Here is an 18,443-nt window from a genome sequence, read left to right on the forward strand (position 1 = left end):
AGGGGAGCAGAGATCTCAGAGTGAGGATCCACAGCACAGATGTTAAGGGCACAGTAGTACCTACATGAGGAACTGTGGCGGAGGCGAACTGTGGCGGAGGCGAACTGTGGCGGAGGCGAACTGCACTCCCAGCACTCTCCCTTCCAACACATTCTCCTCTCCATTCTTGAATGTTAGAGAAGAAAAAGAAACCTTAGTGAGCATTTCAAACTAATGTTGAATCAAATCTGATCAGACAACACAGTAGGTTTTGTTGTTGGTTTTGTTTGCAAGTTGGCAACACAGCTTTAATGTATGTTGACATTATCTGATTTTTTCACAGACCCCCTATCACTACTGGTGCTCTCAGGCTGCTCACATACGCACTTTACCTGCCTGGGCCTGACTGCTTTTGAGTTTAGAAACCCCATCTCATTTTACAGTGGAAGAAAGTGAGGTGTGGACAGGTAGTCATACAGTTAGTGTTAAAATCAGATCCAGATTCAAGGTATTAAATACTTTTATTGTGCTGCCACGTGATGAAGTCTGCTATGTGCAAGCCATGGACGCATGCAATTATAAATGAGGCGTGGCGTTGGCTCCCTAGGGATTTTCTATCAAGTAGAGCCTCTGGCTCCAGAGCGGTTTTCTGATGGCAGGAAGACCAGTAGCTGAACTTGCCCTCCATGGTAGGTTATGAGCAATCATCTGCAGTGGGTTCTTCGACTGCAGTAATGCTGCCTTTGGGGAGCTAAGAACTGGTGTGGCTCTGGGACTCAAAATTGTTTCCAGAAATGTAATTAGAAAGATGTATCTGGGAAGAAAGATGCAAAGAATTCTCAGTCCAGATGTGCACGGGTGATGGTGGTGGACGGAGGTGTGCCTTTCTCCACAGCATCGCATCATTCCCCTCTACCAACATACGATGTTATCTTATGGAGCCTAATGTCTGCACTTTGGACATTGCTTTTTCTTTCTTGTGTTTCTCTTATGGGAGATACAGACTTTTTTGGCAATTCACAGAAGCTCCCTGCAGCTTGAGGTCTATTCCACACTGTCTATCATTGTAGGATGGGGACAAGATTAATATGTGTGTTTCCCACCTGCCAGTATATCATGCTGTCCCCATCACACTAATAAAAATCTTGCCCGTCTGATTCTTGTATCTTATGTGATAGAGACTGGGGGACTGGGGAGAGAAAAAAAGAGAGTGCAGGAGAGAGAGAGAGAGAGAGAGAGAGAGAGAGAGAGAGAGAGAGAGAGCCCAGTGGGTCAAAAAAGGCAAAAGAAATGAGGTGTAATGGACATTTTAAGAAAGGGGGGGGAGGTAGGGGGGAAGAGAGAAGGGATAGACACTATGGATGGGGGAGGTGACAATAGAGACTTGGAATTTGGAATTTCTTGGTGGAGATGTTTCACAACAACATCTGTGGAGGGGAACGTAGGATAAAGATTTTGAGAAATGTTGCCTGTGCTTGCAAATTAGAGGCTTTTTAATGTTCTTCAAGAGTAGAAAGATTGGAATTCCCCTGTAATTGTTTTTGGCAGTTATAATGTGCTTTTTTAAATGTGAATTCATGCAGAAAGTGGCCACATGGGACCCCAGCCTATATTTGGGTTATAATTGTAAAAGAGGCTCTAGAGTTTTCCTTCCATTTGACTGTTTCTCATGGCATCATCACTGGTGAAGTATCATTAATTTATTCATAATAATTAATCAAAATCTCAATTTGTGTAAGCAAAATCTTCCTGATCCCAGACATCTTTCTGTTTGTCCCCTGCCTACCAGCCCCCACTCCACATGGAGGTAATTACTCCCCCTTCCTTCCTCCCACAGCACCTTGTCCCACTGACAGTGCACTATAGAGTGCACTGTATTTTATCCATTGCACATCTGCCTCCCCAACTCGATTATGATCTGGAGGAAACAGAATGATTATTTTTTTCTTTAAATCCCCAGATCTGACATGTGTTGCAAATGCCTGCTATGCAACCAGATTCATGACAATACAAGTGAGATCAAGGCTGTTACGGTGAATGGTGCCTGAGAGTGGCAGGAAAAGGGAAGTGATCACAAAGGAAACCGTGTTAGATTTCTCCTTGAGGTATGAGTAGGAACTGACTGGGTAGAGAGTGTGAGGAAAGGCATCTCATGCAGAAACTGGCATAGGGCAGCACGGAGGCTGGAGACAGTTTGAGGAGTCGTAGAGCAGCAGGAAATGTGAACTGGCTGGACACAGGTACCCAGAGAGGATAGCAGGAAGTGAGGCTGCTGAGGCGGGCTGTGGTCAGACGGGCAGGGCCTTGCTAAAAGTCTGGACCTGATTCTCTAGTGAAGGGGACCCATACTGGGCTTTAGTGGAGGAGAGACCTAGGATCCGATATTTGAGGAACAGGGCTCTGCTGGCAGGGGTCCTCTGCTGCTCCGCAGCCCGCAGCTGGGGCTCCCCAGGTGGCAGCATCTGTACAGACTCAACCCTAGATGCATCGTCTTCGTTCCTGGGAGAGCTTCTGCTCTAGAACTCTGGCCATTTTCCTAGGCTCATAATCACGGCTGAAACATCTAAACAGATATGAAAGACCTCTTTCTATCTGACTCACCAAACCAGAATTAGAGCCAACCTACAGTAGTGAGCTCTTGGCTTCCCCCCTTCTTAGCTCCACTCTGACTCTATTCTTACTATGAAAATGTCACCAGAAATGCCAGAACTGCTCTCCACGCCATCCTAACGGGAGGTTTTGATTGAGGCCTCCTTCTGTGTGCCAGCACATCAAAGCCATGTTTGGAAGAATATTATCTTTTTGAGAAGATTTCGTGAGTAATGACTTCACTGAACTTGGCCACAGCAGGTGGGGGCTCTGACAACAAAATAGGCTGCGTGGGGGCCTTGGGAATGGACAAATGTAGACCCGGAAGCAGGCCTTAGGTTGGATTTCTGGTACTCTGCCTGTACAGCTACTCCAGTTTCACAGAGATAAGGAGGCCCCTGCAGGCTCAGACCTTATGCAGACAGTGGGGGTCCCGAGGCCTTTGTGCTGGACTGCAGCAGAGATGAGGCAGCGCTGCTTTGAGCTGTTAAGTCACAAAGACCCTAGCCCTTTCCCTTCTTCTTTGTACCCGGGGGTCCTCTCCAGCAAGGAGCAGGGAGCAGAGATCCAGCCCCCAGCTTCGACACGCCAAGGTTCGGTTTGGATATTACCATGCCATTTCTCCCTTGGCCTGACTTTTCAGGTTGTTGTTTTCTCTCTCTTATACATGCTCTAATCCCAGAATGTAAAGATTGAGGTCCTCTGTGGGTTGAGAGAAAGAGCATTCCAGAAGCCTAGAGGGGGTGTTCCAGCAGGTCAGGCATTCCCTGAATGCATCTACACCAGGGCACTGCTTCTGTAGCTTCCAGACCAGTAGAGGAGGTTATTTTGACTCCTGCTATGTCCCCAGTCCTTGCCACTCTTTCGGATACATGGCAAGAACTCAATTCATATGATGACTGACAAATGAAATAGATGATGTAGGGGGAAGTGGCAAATTTTTGATTCAGTGAGTTTAATGTCAGTCTGGGAAAGCAACAAATCTGGACCTGTCTACTCCATGCCAGGAACTCAGAAATTTGGGACAGATAGTAAAATAGAAATGTTTTACCCTGCCTGTATGTTTCCTCTGTATGTAGCATGGCCAAGTACAAACCCAAGGAAGCCATCCAATCCTTGATGTGTAGAGGCCACCAGCCCTTCTTCCCAATGTTAGTGGTAGAATACATAAGACTGGAACCTGGGAACGAGAGCGTGAGGACAGGGACCCACGAGTAGGTCGGTAAAGTGGAGCCACCCCACTGAACACTCGGCAGGAACGCCCAGGCCCGTCTACGTACGTACGCACACGACAAACCAGCACATGGAGACAGAGCTCTACAGCGGTCTTTCTCCTCTCACACGGTAGTTATGAGCCCTCTCCCTCCCCGGGCCCCATGCTGGCAGAGGAGAGAGCACAGCAGTGCAGGGGGAAGAGCGACTCTGTCCTCAGTCCTGGATCTGTGGTCAGGAGGACCGCGTGAAGGCAGTCACAGCTCCTCAGTTGTAAAACAGGCTTAGGTAGGCCACTCGGTTCCGGTGCTTTCTGAAGTCCTTGTCAGTGGACAGCTGCAAGGAAGGAGTATTGTCTGGGTCAATATTCTAATGAGAGCCCTCCACCTCTGTTCTTCCTGGCTCGTCGCTGCCGGTGTGGCCCGGCTGAAGCCCACCCCAGAGGAGCCTCGTCTCAGGGATGCTGTCAATGTTTGCATGTACAGCTACTCTCTGTCACCTTCCTCTGCTGCTGTCATGTTAGGAATTGTTTTCTACTTGACAAATCTCTGAGAAGAGCTGGTGAACTTCTCAAACACAAAGATTATGTGTTTGATTCCTCCATGTTACTCATAGGTCTAGCTGCCGTGATGTGGATGCATTAGGCATTTAATACATAGTTGTAGAATTAATCCAAGGTTCCTCTTTAAAAAACCCGGCACCCCCAGAATTATGATAACTCACATGGATTGAAAGTTTATTATTATTATGTTATAGGTACTGTGTTAGATGCTTCTCTACCTTATCTCTATCTTTACAACCTTATCAGATGGATTCTATTATTATATCCATTTTATTTATTTTTTAATTTTTTTAGTTGCTTTATACCCATTATAAAGAAAGGAAAATGGAGGCTTAGTAAAATTGCCCGAGATGACACAGTCAGTAAATATGGGAGCTAGTACTTGAACCTAAGCAGTCTGTCCCATGAATTCATGTTCTTACCAGAATGGTCTACAGCCCCTGGGTGATCTAATACTCAAATGGTGTGATGGAAAGAGCACTGGCTTAGTAGTTACGAGATCTAGATTCAAGATGTCAATCTGGGCTAGGAATTTACCCAAGGGATACAGGAGTGCTGATGCATAGGGACACTTGTACCCCAATGTTTACAGCAGCACTTTCAACAATAGCCAAATTATGGAAAGAGCCTAAATGCCCATTAACTGATGAATGGATAAAGAAATTGTGGTTTATATACACAATGGAATACTACTTGGCAATGAGAAAGAATGAAACATGGCCTTTTATAGCAACATGGATGGAACTGGAGAGTGTTATGCTAAGTGAAATAAGTCACACAGAGAAAGACAGATACCATATGTTTTCACTCTTATGTGGATCCTGAGAAACTTACCAGAAGACCATGGGCGAGGGGAAGGAAAAAAAAAAGTTACAGAGGGAGGGAGCCAAACCATTAGAGACTCTTAAAAACTGAGAATAAACTGAGGGTTGATGGGGGGTGGGAGGGAGAGGGTGGGTGGGTGATGGGCATTAAGGAGGGCACCTGTTGGGATGAGCACTGGGTGTTGTATGGAAATCAGTTTGACAATAAATTTCATATTTAAAAAAAAAAGATGTCAATCTGGACACATCACTTAATCCATCAGAGCCTGTTTTTCCTCCTCTATTATCTAGGGATCGTTCTGTTCCTACACCAGAAGAGCACTTGAGGATTAAGGGAGAAAATGTGCCTTTTGTTCGGTCATATACACCTCTAAAAATCTAATGAAACTGTGTAACTCTCAAAAATATAATCTAATATGTGCATCTACTGTCCCGGGAGTAAGGACTTCCTGTAGCTCATTCAAACACTTCTGGATAAGAACCCCTGATACATAAGGAAGAGGGTTCCACAAAAGTCCAGTCCGATTACCTCAGTTCTTAGGGTTCTTTTCTGTAGGCATGGAACCTGAGCCCAGTCTGGAGATCCAAATTTCATTGGCCAGGTGATTTTTTTGGGGGACTTCATCTCTGGGTTGTATGTGCCAGGGCTAGAAATAAAAATACAAAGCATCACATGTGATGACTTAGTGACTGTATACAAACTCCATCAGTACCACAGCCATCCCTGAACTTGGCCTAACTCCTTGAGAAAAGGAAATAGCCCAATTAGCTTTTTTTAATGTGGGGCAAGTGTGGGGTTTGCTTGCCTATTAATGTATTTCTGTGAAAGGTTATGATATCTAGTCTTGCCATCCAGTTGGGATTAACATTGACTCTAGTTTAAAAAATATTTCTGCAACTCAGTATCCTTGGTGGAGAGACCAAAAGATCCCAGGAGCGGTGGGTGAGAAAAAGAGATCTACCACAGTCATGAATAAGTACTGCTCATGATTTGAAACTGGTGGTAAAAGTGTAATGATAATCCAATCAGCAATCTCAGGATGAGAAGGCTGTTAAATTTTGATAGACATGGCATTATTTTATAATTGCTTTTGTTCATAACGCTTTGTTTTTGGTGTAGACTCTTCACTGTGTTGGAAACAGCACTTAGGATGGACATGGGGGCCAAGAGTCAACATTTTCACTTCCTTCATGCAACCTTGAGAAAGTTACACCCACTCTCTGATCCTTGGATTTCTCATGAATCAGGCAAAGACCTTGACCCTCTGCCCCATAGTTGCACACATGCTAAATGGCTTCCTGAAGCACTTGGTCTATAAGGGCCACGTGCTCAGCCCTGGCCTTCCTCCTGCATTCAGTTCCTCCTTGCTTAGCACAACCTCGCCACACCAGCCTCTCTCTTCATTCTGCCCACCGGTTCCTCCCCAGCTTACAGCCTTTCCATTTGCTGTTCCTGCTGCCTGGGAAGCCCTGGGCCCTGGGCCCAGATCTTCACAGGCCTGGCACCATCCTGTCACTCAGACTTCAGATCACGTGTCTGTTCCCCTAAAGACCTTTCTGGACATCCTTGCCAAAGCAGCGCCATCCATCTAATCACCCGGTTACTGTCTTCATAGCACATCGCCAGCTCGCCACACTGTCTGGTGTGCCCATGACAGTCCTAGCTTGTGGCTACTGTTTTGGTGTAATTAATAAGTTCACTCTCAGAAGTGTCACTGTCTGACTACTCAATTGTATGGTAACTGTCCTAATTACCATTGATGTTTTCATGTTTATTTACTTCTCATCTGTCTGGACTCTAGAGTGTAGGGTCCAAGGAATGAGGAGCCTTGCGTGATGGGTTTAACTAAGCAAAACCTCGGGAACCCTTAAAAGTGCCTGGCACGTTTATAAACATTGACTGAATGAACCACTGTGAATTAGAATTCTACAATGCCAGACATCTGGAAGGTAAGGGGTTGGCTCTTTAAAGATGGATGGGTGGTTTCTTATTGAGCTGGTGTGGTTTGGATGGAGCCTCTCCGTTGTACGTCCTTTCCTATTGCTGTTTGTTGAAGGACTCCAGGAAAGAGGAGACATACCCAGGATAATAAGTGTCCTTTGAGTCTGTCCTAAATCGAGGCAAGAAGGTATTAAATGGAGCAAAATTTTGTTTGTGTTTTTGCTCCCAAGAATATGCAGTCTGGTACATGCCAGGGTAAAGCATCATGTCCTGTTTTTCAGAGAAAGATAAACATGTTAGAGGGTGATATATATATATATATATATATATATATACACACACACACACACACACACACATACAAAGCCTCTAATTAAAGAAAACAGACAGATCCTCTTTCTGTTCATGTATCACTATGGTTTCACTACCGCAGCTATAGATTTAAGCCTACAGTAGGGAGAAACCCAAGATGAGGGTGGGGTTCAGCTACCTAAAGACACATATGCTGAGGCTGTAGAAAGACACCTATAGGCGGAAAAGGACCAAGGTGACTTCTTGCACCTGCTGTGTCTGTCATCCCACCCAGAGATTTCTTAGATCCAGTATCCCTCTCCTTGAGCTCAAGTGTCAGAAAAATGTTCAACAACAGATTAGGATCCTATACTGAAGACATTTAGACTTGAAATCCAATCACACAAAAGGGTTAAAAGGTAGGAATTTGTTTTTTTTCTTACAAGATGATAGGATGCATATAAACAAAGCTTCTGTAACATCATCTGTGTCAGCCCTGAAGCCCTGTCTTGGTACTAGTTCTTTCTAGAATCATTTTCCACTCTCCCAGGGCTCTGATACACATTTGAGATACTAACATCCTGGGGTGCCTGGGTGGCGCTGTCGGTTAAGCGTCCGACTTCAGCCAGGTCACGATCTCGCGGTCCGTGAGTTCGAGCCCCGCGTCGGGCTCTGGGCTGATGGCTCGGAGCCTGGAGCCTGTTTCCGATTCTGTGTCTCCCTCTCTCTCTGCCCCTCCCCCGTTCATGCTCTGTCTCTCTCTGTCCCAAAAATAAATAAAAAACGTTGGAAAAAAAAAAAAGAGATACTAACATCCGAGTTTTTCAGATATATTTCTTAACAGCCTTGGTCTAAATATTTTTCTTGAATTGCAGGGGATATTTTTTGGGTAACACCCTGTTCTCTCTGGGATGCAAATACATGCAGCAAATACATACAGCAACATGGGTCACACTAAAATCAAAGCACATTCAGCCATTTCTAACCTTGTTGATTGACTTAAACCTCACAGCTGTCCTGGCGCCAAAAGTATATCCTTTTCTACTGGTTGGGATCCTAGAGAGGTTGTATGCCAATCCATACATCTTCAGGTAGTGTATTAAGAAAGGAAAGAAAGAAAACACATAATGAATATTATAGTTATCAAAACAGAGTGAACTCAAAATGTTCTTATCTGAATCTTCTCTGCAAAAGTTGCTCTTTCTTTTTTACTCCTGTGAGTGAGGACTATAGAAACAATTATATAAAGTAAGGCAGATACATCTGCAAGGAAACGTGGTTGGCTACGTAGAGTAAATGACTTGTGCATTCCAGTGAATCCAGTCCTGTGGGCCCCACAGAGCTGAATTTGCCCTAATCCCACCCTTGGTCAGATTACGTTATTTCATGACCTAGCAGCACAGCAAGGTACCAAGGTTGGACTAATGGGAGGCATTGGTTCAGAGGCGTTTGGAGGTGGAAATGGAGTGAGTACTACATAAAAGACTATATAAAGAGAGGCTTGTGGTTGGTGGGTGTTGATAGTGGAGACAAGAGTCCTTTAATTGCGACACTGGATCTGACAGCTGGCCTTAGAGGGCGAGGGCACCTTCCTATGCGGCCACCTCAAAGATCACGTGTTTTTCTTCCATGCAACCTGGGTGTCCTCGAATAGGGAGCTGAGACCCACGCAAGGGAAGGTGAATACTCACATCTTCTGCTATGTAACATCCAGGCCCTCTGTGGGGCGCTCCTCGAAGAGGGATAAACTTGTTCCCCAACAAGTTTGGGGGGTAGTATTGAGGAAAGAGCTTCCTCTGTTGACATGTTCCAAAGGAGTAGTTATCCAACGAATCTGAAGATCAAGAAAGAGGAGAAACTCCACATGAGGAAGGCCCCTGGGTCTAAGTGAGCGCTTAGGGAGCGCGTGGGGTGTGTGGAAGCCGAGACCAGGACTGGGCCGGACAGAGAACAAAAACCAGACCGAACCCCGTGGAGGGGAAGAACTGCATCCTCTCGCCCGCCAGCCTCCCCACTTTTCCCTCCTGCCCTCTATCCTTGACTCCCTTATCAGCCCCGCGCACCCGCTTTGCTGAAGCACATCGCGTGCGCAGCCAGGCTGGCATTTATGTACAGCGTTGCTAAGAGAACGCAGGGGCGCCGCGAATGCAAGGGAAGCGGCTCCGCGCGCGCCTGCGCTGCTGTTCGGGAGCCGCGTGCGCCTGCGCAGCTGCGCGGGACCCTCCCCCTGCCCCGCCTTCCCGCGCACCCGTGGGTCCCAGAGTAGTGTGAACTCTGCGTTGGGCGCAGGTGCAGGGAAGGGTTGTAGGACTCGCGGCTGCAGGGGCTGTGCAGGTGTGGGATTGAGCGGAAGGGCTTTGGAAGTTGGGCCACCCGGCGGGGATGTGCTGCTGAAGAGAGCTCCCAGGGCCATGCCTACGGCTGGGGAATGGAGGACTAAATGGAGTTGTAGCCTAGACAGTTCCCTATTAGGCCCTTTTTAGACCCAGTTTTCCCCGCAGGTTGCCCCCTTCTACCTCTAAGTGGGGCACGCACGAGGCTTTAAAACGGTTGGCAGCCTTGTGTGGGGCAGTGGGACTGCAGAGGAATCACAGAAGTGTCTGATGGTTTTAAAATCTTGAGCAGTCACTTCAGTGTTTTAAGTACCCGGTTCCTCATGTCCAAATTGGGAATAAAAACTCTTCCTTACAGGGTTGTTGGCAGGATTGGGAAAACAGGATGAAAGCGATCAGGTCCTGGTACTTGGTAGGTGACAATTGCAAGAGGTTATGAAGATAGTTTCTAGCCCCCTCATGAGCGCTCCCATCCTAACCCAAGAAGAAATGTCAGAGTGCGTGTTGCCTTTACCTTTGTCCTGAATATTTACACTAACCTGTTTTGAGTTTTGGATAGCTTTAGGAGTTATCACACGTGGCTCGTTCGTGCTACCCTTTAGCCTCTAAAGATGACCCTGTAAGCCACACGTATTCCAGGCTAGAATTGTCTGCAGGGATGATTTTATACATCTAATGCAGGGCTTTTGTTTTGTTTTGTTTTGTTTTGTTTTTTTTGGAAACTTGCGGAAGCGTTTTGCTTGTCAAAAATTACTGTGGGGATGCTCCTGGTCACTGGGCCAGGGAGGCTGGCCACCTCTGCAGTGCATTGCCCAGTCACAAAGTGAATTGTCACATGTCCTACATAATATTCAGATATCTTGCCGGACTTTACAGGAATAATTGGTTGTGCCTGACTTATATATAACAGCACTAAGAAATTTTTTTACAAGTAATAGTGCAGAAAGCCCAATAATAGAGAAGAAGGTTGTGTGAGAAACAAAGCTTATAAATGGAACAAAGATATGATCTCAAAATTATTGTATAATTTACTCTAAGCATTCTGTCTACTCGAAATATAATTGCAGTAACACTGATGATAAATAAAATGTAAAAATATTGGTATTGATTTGGTCATTTTCACTTTCATTAATATTTCAAGTAATCTTAATATTTTTTAAAATTTTTTCTTATGTTTATTTATTTTTGAGATAGAGACGGAGTGTGAGCGGGAGGAGCAGAGAGAGAGGGAGACACAGAATCCAAAGCAGGCTCCAGGCTCTGAGCTCTCAGCATAGAGCTCAACATGGGGCTGGAACTCACAGACTGTGAGATCATGACCTGAGCCAAAGTTGGACACTCAACCAACTGAGCCACCCAGGCGCCCCATCAGGTAATATTAATATTTTTAGGTACTCATAGTATTTTTGAAGTTAGTGTTTACATTATTAGTGATATGAAACATGTCTTGCAAAGTACTTGGATATTTTGGCACCCAGTTTTCTCATTGGTGGACTAGTTTGCTTCAGACTAATACTCCAGCTAAGAACAGGTAGAAAAGCTGGACTAAATAAAAAAGATATATTTGGAGACATCCAAGATACACCAAGGAAGGAAGAATATAAAGGGCCAAGACTGCAAAGAGAGGGGGAAGTCCAAAGTGGCGAGCCACAGTTAGTACTGATGTTCCCTTTCAACATGGGCTAATCAAAGAGTGGCCGAGAAGCACAGGGTTTGAGCGGAAATTTGGACATGTGTGTCTCCGAAAGCTGGGGACCAAAAATTAGGTTGGCCGTGGAGGATGGGAGACTGGAAAACACCCTGGGCTTTTAGTTGGGACCCTATACAGATAAACTACGGGAATAAGGGTAAATAAGAAATAGACCAGCTCTCAAAAAACCCTGAAATCCAGCTTCATATCTATATAGTCTCCATACTGCTTTAAGGTGATCTGCTTGTACCCTTACTGCATACCAGAAAATAAATAAATAAATAAGTAAATAATCTCTGAAAAGAAATCATCCAAATCTTCAACTAATTTTTATGATTTTTGTCATGCAAAATGTTTGGCATTCAACAGAAAACAGCCACTCATACAAAAAAAAAAAAAAAAAAAAAGTAGAAATAAACCCAAAGGAAATCCAGAGATTGGAGTTCTCAAACATGGACTTTAAAGTAACTGTACTTGACTGAGATTTTAGAGTAAGCCTCCAGACTGCAGGGTACACATAGGAAGAAAGAGAAAGCAAGGTAAGAGGCTAAAAGAAAAAGTTGATCAGACACTAAAAACAAGGTCAATAAAGATCTCTTTCTCAAGAAAGAGAAATTTTCCCCATCAATCTTCCTGTTTATGTTACTAATATAACACACAACTGGGTCCACCAGTTCGCATCCTGATTGATGCAAATTAATCAACTTTTCATTATTGCCAGTCCAAACACAGTACAATCAAAGATGACCGTCTAAGGTCACCTGGGTGGCTTAGTTGGTTCAGCGTTCGGTTACTGATTTTAGTTCAGGTCATGATCCCAGGACATGGGATCAAGCCCCACATTGGTCTCCACGCTGAGCATGGAGCCTGCTTGAGATTCTTCTTCCCCACCCCCCCTCTAGCTCCCTCACTCTCCCCTCTTCCCTGCTCACTCTCTCTCTATAAATAAATAAATAAATAAATAAATAAATAAATAAATAAATATTACTGTCGATGTGCTACATATATCTCCTGCATAAGCAACGGTGTGATGGTAAAATTGAGAAGTGAAGGTAGAACTTCAGGTAACTCTAAGGATTATCAAGGATTTGATGTTTGAATGATGATGAAGTGCAAAGGAACCTATGCAGGTGATTATTTAGTACTGAAGAATATTTAGGCAAAGTTTTATATTGTGGCCACTTTTGATGAAGACTTTTAAGAATTCAGCAGTTCCCATCATATACATGTCTAACCATAGTTATAACATCAAGAGGATGCCTAATATTTATGCAGATTGTTCTAGTTTTATGAGACAATTTATCTACTTTCCTCATTTGGCTATGTATGAGGCCATTATAAGAATTATTATTCTGGGGCGCCTGGGTGGCTCAGTCGGTTAAGCGTCCGACTTCGGCTCAGGTCATGATCTCACGGTCTGTGGGTTCGAGCCCCGCGTCGGGCTCTGTGCTGACAGCTCAGAGCCTGGAGCCTGTTTCGGATTCTGTGTCTCCTTCTCTCTGTGACCCTCCCCCATTCACGCTCTGTCTCTCTCTGTCTCAAAAATAAATAAACGTTAAAAAAAATTAAAAAAAAAAAAGAATTATTATTCTGGGAAACCACCCACTCTGCTGCAGTGGTCTAATTGAATGGGATAAATAGATTTGATTTTTGGTATAATGTTTTAAGTAGATTTTTGTCTCATTTAAAAATATATTGCATTAAGTAATAAATCAGTTCAGCAAAGGGGCTAAAGCTGATAATTATATTCAAGAAAATTAAATGATAAATTGGAGAATTTTATTTTTTTAATGTTTATTTCTTTATTTTGAGACAGAAGAGAGAGCAAGTGGGGGAAGGGAAGAGAGAGGGGGAGAGAGAATCCTGAGCAGGCAGAGCTGGCTGCAGGGCTTGATCTCACGAATCACGAGATCATGATCTGAGCCGATATCAAGAGTTGGACTCTTAACTGACTAAACCACCCAGGCGCCCCAGAGAATTTTAGAAGCAATAAAAAGGAATCAGATAAAAATTGTAGAAATAACAAGTGCCATCTCTGAAAGCAAGAATTCAATGCATGAGTTTAAAAGCAGATTATAAAAGCTGAAAAAACGAAAGAAATAGGAAAATGAATCAGAAGAACATATTCAGACTTGAAGCTTGGTGATGCAAAAGGACAGAAAATACAGGGAAAAAAGTATAAAAGATGAGAAACAATGTAAAGTTTCACTTCCATGCAGATTTTTTACGGTATAGTACTGTAAATGTATTTTTTCTTCCTTATGATTTTCTTAATAATGTTGTATATTCTCTAGCTTACTTTATTGTAAGAATACATTGTATAATACATATAACCTATAAAATACATGTTAATCAGCTCTTTATATTATTTGTAGGGCTTCTAGTCAACAGTAAGCTGTCAGTTACATTTTTGGGCAATCAAAAGTTATATGTGAATGTTCAGCTGTGCAGGGAGTGATCACTCTTAATCTCATGTGTTCAAAGGTCAGCTGGATGTATATGTATATATATATATGTGTATATATATACACATATATATATATATATATATGGAGAGAAAAAGAGAGCGTGCATGTGATAGAGAGAACATTTAACAATTGGAGAACTGGGGTAAAGAGGTAAGAGAATTCTTTGTACTGTCTTTGCAACTTTAGGTTTGAAACTGTTTCAACATAATACTTAATTAAAAAAAAGATACCATTAGAAAAATGAGAAATTAAGCCAAGATATGGAGGAAGATATAAGCACCAAAAACATTGAGACCTGCAGTGTCCATCCAATGCAGTAGTCACTACCCATATTAACTATCAGCACTTGAAATGTGGCTAATTTAAATCGACATGTGTGTCAGTGTAAAATACACCTCAGGTTTTAAAGACTTCAAGTGAAAAACAGTACAAAATATCTCATTAATAAATGTTTTATTGGTTGCATGTTGAAATGATAGTATTTTGGATCTATCAGATTAAATAAAACATAGGAAAATAAACTTCACATGTTTCTTTTTACTCTTTTTTTACTGTGGCATTCAAAATGTAAAATTAAACACGTTGCTCACATTATATTGCCATTGGATAGTGTTGATCTATGATAGATTAAGATCAGATTACCAATCAACGTGAAATTACAGATCATAAGGAGAAACAACTTAATAAAAAAAATAGGTAAAATACTTGAATGGGAAGCTCAGAAAGAAGAATATCCAAATAATCAGTAAACATATAACAAATGCTCAACTTCAGCAGTCATAAAGGAATTACAAATTTAAACCACAATGCGCAACCCACAAAATGGCTAAAATTATAAAGACAGGTAACACTTGGTGCTGCTAGGATGTGAAACAACTGGAAATCTTGAATAAGCTTTTAGTGTGAAAGGAAATTGATACAATCACCTTGGAAAACTCTTTGGCAGTATTTACCAAAGCTGAAATAGACATCTCCACGACCTAAAAACTCCTGCTCCTTGGTGTTTACTCAGCAAGAATGCATACAACTGTGTACCAAAAGACAAGTAGAAGAACATTAAAAGCAACATGATCCATAATAGTCCCAACTGGAATAACCAAATGTCCATTAATGGTAGAATGGAAAATTCAGTTGTGCAATGCTCATGCGGAGGAATACTATATGGCAACGGAAAGGAACAACACCCTGCACATTCACAGTGGCGAATGAAATAATTTAGACACGAACATTTACATACTGTATGAGTACACTTACATAAATTCAAAAATAGGCAAAACTAATTTATGTGTTAGAAGTTAGAATGGGCGTACCTTTTAGAGGAGGGTGGAAGGAAAAACAGAAAGGGTATGAAGAGGGCTTTTCGGGTGATAATGGTGTTCCATTTCTTTTTTATGATTTGTTTATTTAATGCTTATTTATTTTTGAGAGAGAGAGAGAGAGAGAGAGAGAGAGAGAGAGAGACAGAGCTTTATCAGGGGAAGGGCAGAGAGAGAGGGAGACACAGAATCCAAAGCAGGCTCCAGGCTCTGAGCTGTAAGCACAGAGCCTGACGCAGGGCTCGAACCCACGAACTGGGAGATCATGACCTGAGCTGAAGTCAGCCGCTTAACCGACTGAGCCACCCAGGCACCCCAGAGGTGTTCCATTTCTGACCTGAGTACTGCTTATACTGAGGAGTTCACCCTACATATCTCACTGATGCCCAATACGATTTGGGCTTTTTTTGGTATGCATGATAGAACGATAAAATAGTATATTTTTAAAAATCTGGCAATCCCAGAGGAAGCACATTAACATTACTTACTTCTTTTAAAAAATAACATAGTCATACCCCTTTTCCTTTTTTTACTTCAATAGTTTAATTTGTCAAGTATTATCCCTATATTAACTAAAGCTATTCTTATTATTATCAGGAACCAGGAAGTCTAGAGTGTCATCACTTTTCCTAACAAGTTTTTGTTCTGGCATCCACTTATAAATCTGCTTTATTTGTTTTCCTAAACTGCTTGTATGAATGGCATTTAGCCTTCTTTCTTAATTCTAGACTTATTCATTATTTATTATATGGTGCAAGAGTCTGACTACTTCATTGTCTTGTAAAGTAGTTATATCTGGGCATTTATATATTGAAATGCATATTATTTTATTAGAAATTATTTTTTGCCTTTACAATTATGGCATCATGTTATTTCTGAAATTATGTGTGGTAGGTTGTGTTATTCATGAATTTAATTTTAGGATAATAAAGGGGGTATTACAAAATAATTTGTTACTCAAAGCAGGACTTGGATCCGAATAGAATTGAGATCCCCTGATCCAGTGAATAGGGATTCTGCTGGAGTATGGGTGTGTCTCCAGAAGGTAGAAGGAAGAGAAGAAAATAGACTTTCTAAATCCACTTTCCAGACTTTCTTAAGCACCAGTCTTTCTTGTCTGGTAGTAGAGGAATAAACATAGGCTTTGAGACTCTCAGAACTGGTTTCTGATAGGTACTGGTATGCCATTTACTGGCTACATGACTTTTGGAAGTTACTTAGCCTTGGTTCGTCTGTAAAATGGCGCTAATCATTTCTTGCCTCTTTAGGCTGCCATGAGAACTTAAGAGATAACAAGGGACACATCTTCCACAGCAAATGACTGACTTATAATTGGCATTTAACAGATGTTAATGCACTTCCAATCTACCACCTCCCTGCCCAGGGCTACAGCTAACTCCAGGAGTACCTTTGTGCAAGTTAAAAAAAATTAAAATGTTGCCTTTTCATCTGAATGGGTGCCATCTTTTATCAAGGCTCAGGACTCACTGAGAGGACCACTGCCCCAGCCCTGCCTGGATCAGGGCTCTTATATCATCCCATGCATATCCCAGCTCCTTCCAGTTAGATTCCCATATGGAAGGAATGAGTTTTCATACATGTACTAGAGTTTAGGAACATGATTACCATAAGCAAATTTCCAAAGAAATGGCTGGGTGATCCATGATGTGATTCGGTTGTCTTTTATGTTCCCAAATGGATCAGATGGCATAGACTTTGAATATCTCCAAGAATATCTGGGCCAGATGTCCCCCTCGGAGGGACTTTCAGCCAGCCTGTCCCTTTCACTTACCAGCTCCATGAGTCACCACTGACACAAATAGACTTTAACCAAGAAAATGAAGGGTGTGACTAAGACTGGCTGCTAGGCAGCAGCCCCACCCTTGAAGCCCTCCAGAAGTCATTGTGACATTGCTTTCTGAAGGGCAACATTCTGGTGAGAAGGCTACATAAACATAAAGACCACACTTTGAAAATCAGCTCTGCTAGGGACACCTGGGTGGCTCAGTCAGTTAAGGGTCTAACTTCGGCTTAGGTCATGATATCACAGTTGGTGGGTTCAAGCCCTGCATCAGGCTCTGTGGGTTCTGTGTCTCCCTCTTTCTCTGCCTCTCCCCTGCTCATGCTCTGTCTCTCTCTCTTTCAAGAATAAATAAACATTTAAAAAATCAGTTATGCTAATTATTAATTGCATAATTTAGGGCAAGTTTTTCTCACAAGATCTCGATTTTGTCACCTATAATGTGAGGACAATATTCACCACACAGGAGATAACCTATACGAAGTACCTAGTCTCATGCTTGGAACACTCACCTTGATAGCTCCTGTCTCCCTTCCTGCCCTCATGGATTTGGTTACTCAACAAATACTTATTAAACTCTTGTAATATATGCCAGGCACTGCTCTAGGCAATGGGAACATAGTAGTGTACTGAAATCCTTGTCCTCCTAGAGGTTAATTCTAGCGGAGGAGGCAGACAATAAAAATGGTAAATATATAAAATGTAAGATATTGCAGATACAAAGAAAAAGCAAAAGAAGCACAGAAGGGGAAAAGAAAAGAAGGAGGTTTCAATTTTAGGTTGTGCAGTCAGGAATGGCCTCACTGAGAAGCTGGTTTCAAGGAAGGGCCTGAAGAAAAGGTGGTCCAAAGGCAAAAGGAGATCTGGGGAAAGTGCTGTAGCTTGTGCAAAGGCCCTGAAGCAGTAACATACCTGGACTATTTGAGACACAGAAAAGAGGCTGAAATAGTTCCAGGGGCAGGAGTGAGATGAGTCCAAGGAGGTGAGATAAGAACCGTCATGACTCTAGAGCTGGATTGAGCCTGTCCTCTTCTTGCAAGTAGCAGGTATGCAGTAAACATTCATTTGAATTACTAATTGATATGTAAATGTAGCAGGAAAAAACGGGGGGGGGGGGCAGGGCACCATTTTTTTTTGGCTGCAGTAATTTCTGCATTCTAGACATGGTGACAGAATCAAAATCTTTATGGGAGGGGAGCCTGGGTGGCTCAGTCGGTTAAGGGTCCAACTTCGGCTCAGGTCATAAACTTGAGTTTCGTGAGTTCAAGCCCCGCATCGGGCTCTGTGCTGCCGGCTCGGAGCCTGGAGCCTGCTTCGGATTTTGTGTCTCCCTCTCTCTCTGCTCCTCCCCTGCTCGCACTCTGTCTCTCTCTCTCTCTCTCAAAAATAAATACAGATTTTTTAAAAAAATAAAAAAAAATCTTTATGGGAAAATA

The 18,443-nt window shown here is 42.9% G+C and overlaps 1 protein-coding gene across 2 annotated transcripts; it reads right to left on the reverse strand.

The window, feature by feature from the left end:
- Nucleotides 1–481: 481 nt before the first annotated feature.
- On the reverse strand, nt 482–17,011 carry CIMAP3 (ciliary microtubule associated protein 3). 2 transcript variants are annotated; one of them, XM_058716225.1, is made up of 6 exons: nt 16,833–17,011; nt 9,091–9,233; nt 8,386–8,484; nt 7,248–7,378; nt 5,696–5,813; nt 482–4,116 (listed from the first exon to the last, which is right to left on the reverse strand). In XM_058716225.1, exons 1-6 carry the CDS (start codon nt 17,005–17,007, stop codon nt 4,048–4,050), a joined length of 735 nt encoding a protein of 244 aa, XP_058572208.1. In that variant the 5' UTR covers nt 17,008–17,011; the 3' UTR covers nt 482–4,047. The 2 variants fall into 2 exon arrangements, with proteins under 2 accessions (XP_058572208.1, XP_058572209.1); XM_058716226.1 differs by lacking the exon at nt 16,833–17,011 and adding an exon at nt 9,463–9,572.
- Between the last annotated feature and the right edge of the window lie 1,432 nt (nt 17,012–18,443).

The sequence above is a fragment of the Neofelis nebulosa genome, chromosome 2 (assembly GCF_028018385.1).
Source record: "Neofelis nebulosa isolate mNeoNeb1 chromosome 2, mNeoNeb1.pri, whole genome shotgun sequence".
NCBI classification, from domain to species: Eukaryota; Metazoa; Chordata; class Mammalia; order Carnivora; family Felidae; genus Neofelis; species Neofelis nebulosa.

Coding starts and splice junctions, on each gene's coding strand:
- CIMAP3 (XM_058716225.1), bottom strand. CDS start 17,007: ATGGAGCTGGTAAGTGAAAGGGACAGGCTGGCTGAAAGTCCCTCCGAG. Junction 8,485..9,090: donor GATGTTACATAGCAGAAGAT/GTGAGTATTCAC, acceptor CACTACCTGAAG/ATGTATGGATTGGCATACAA. Junction 4,117..5,695: donor AAAGAACCCTAAGAACTGAG/GTAATCGGACTG, acceptor CCTTCCTTGCAG/CTGTCCACTGACAAGGACTT.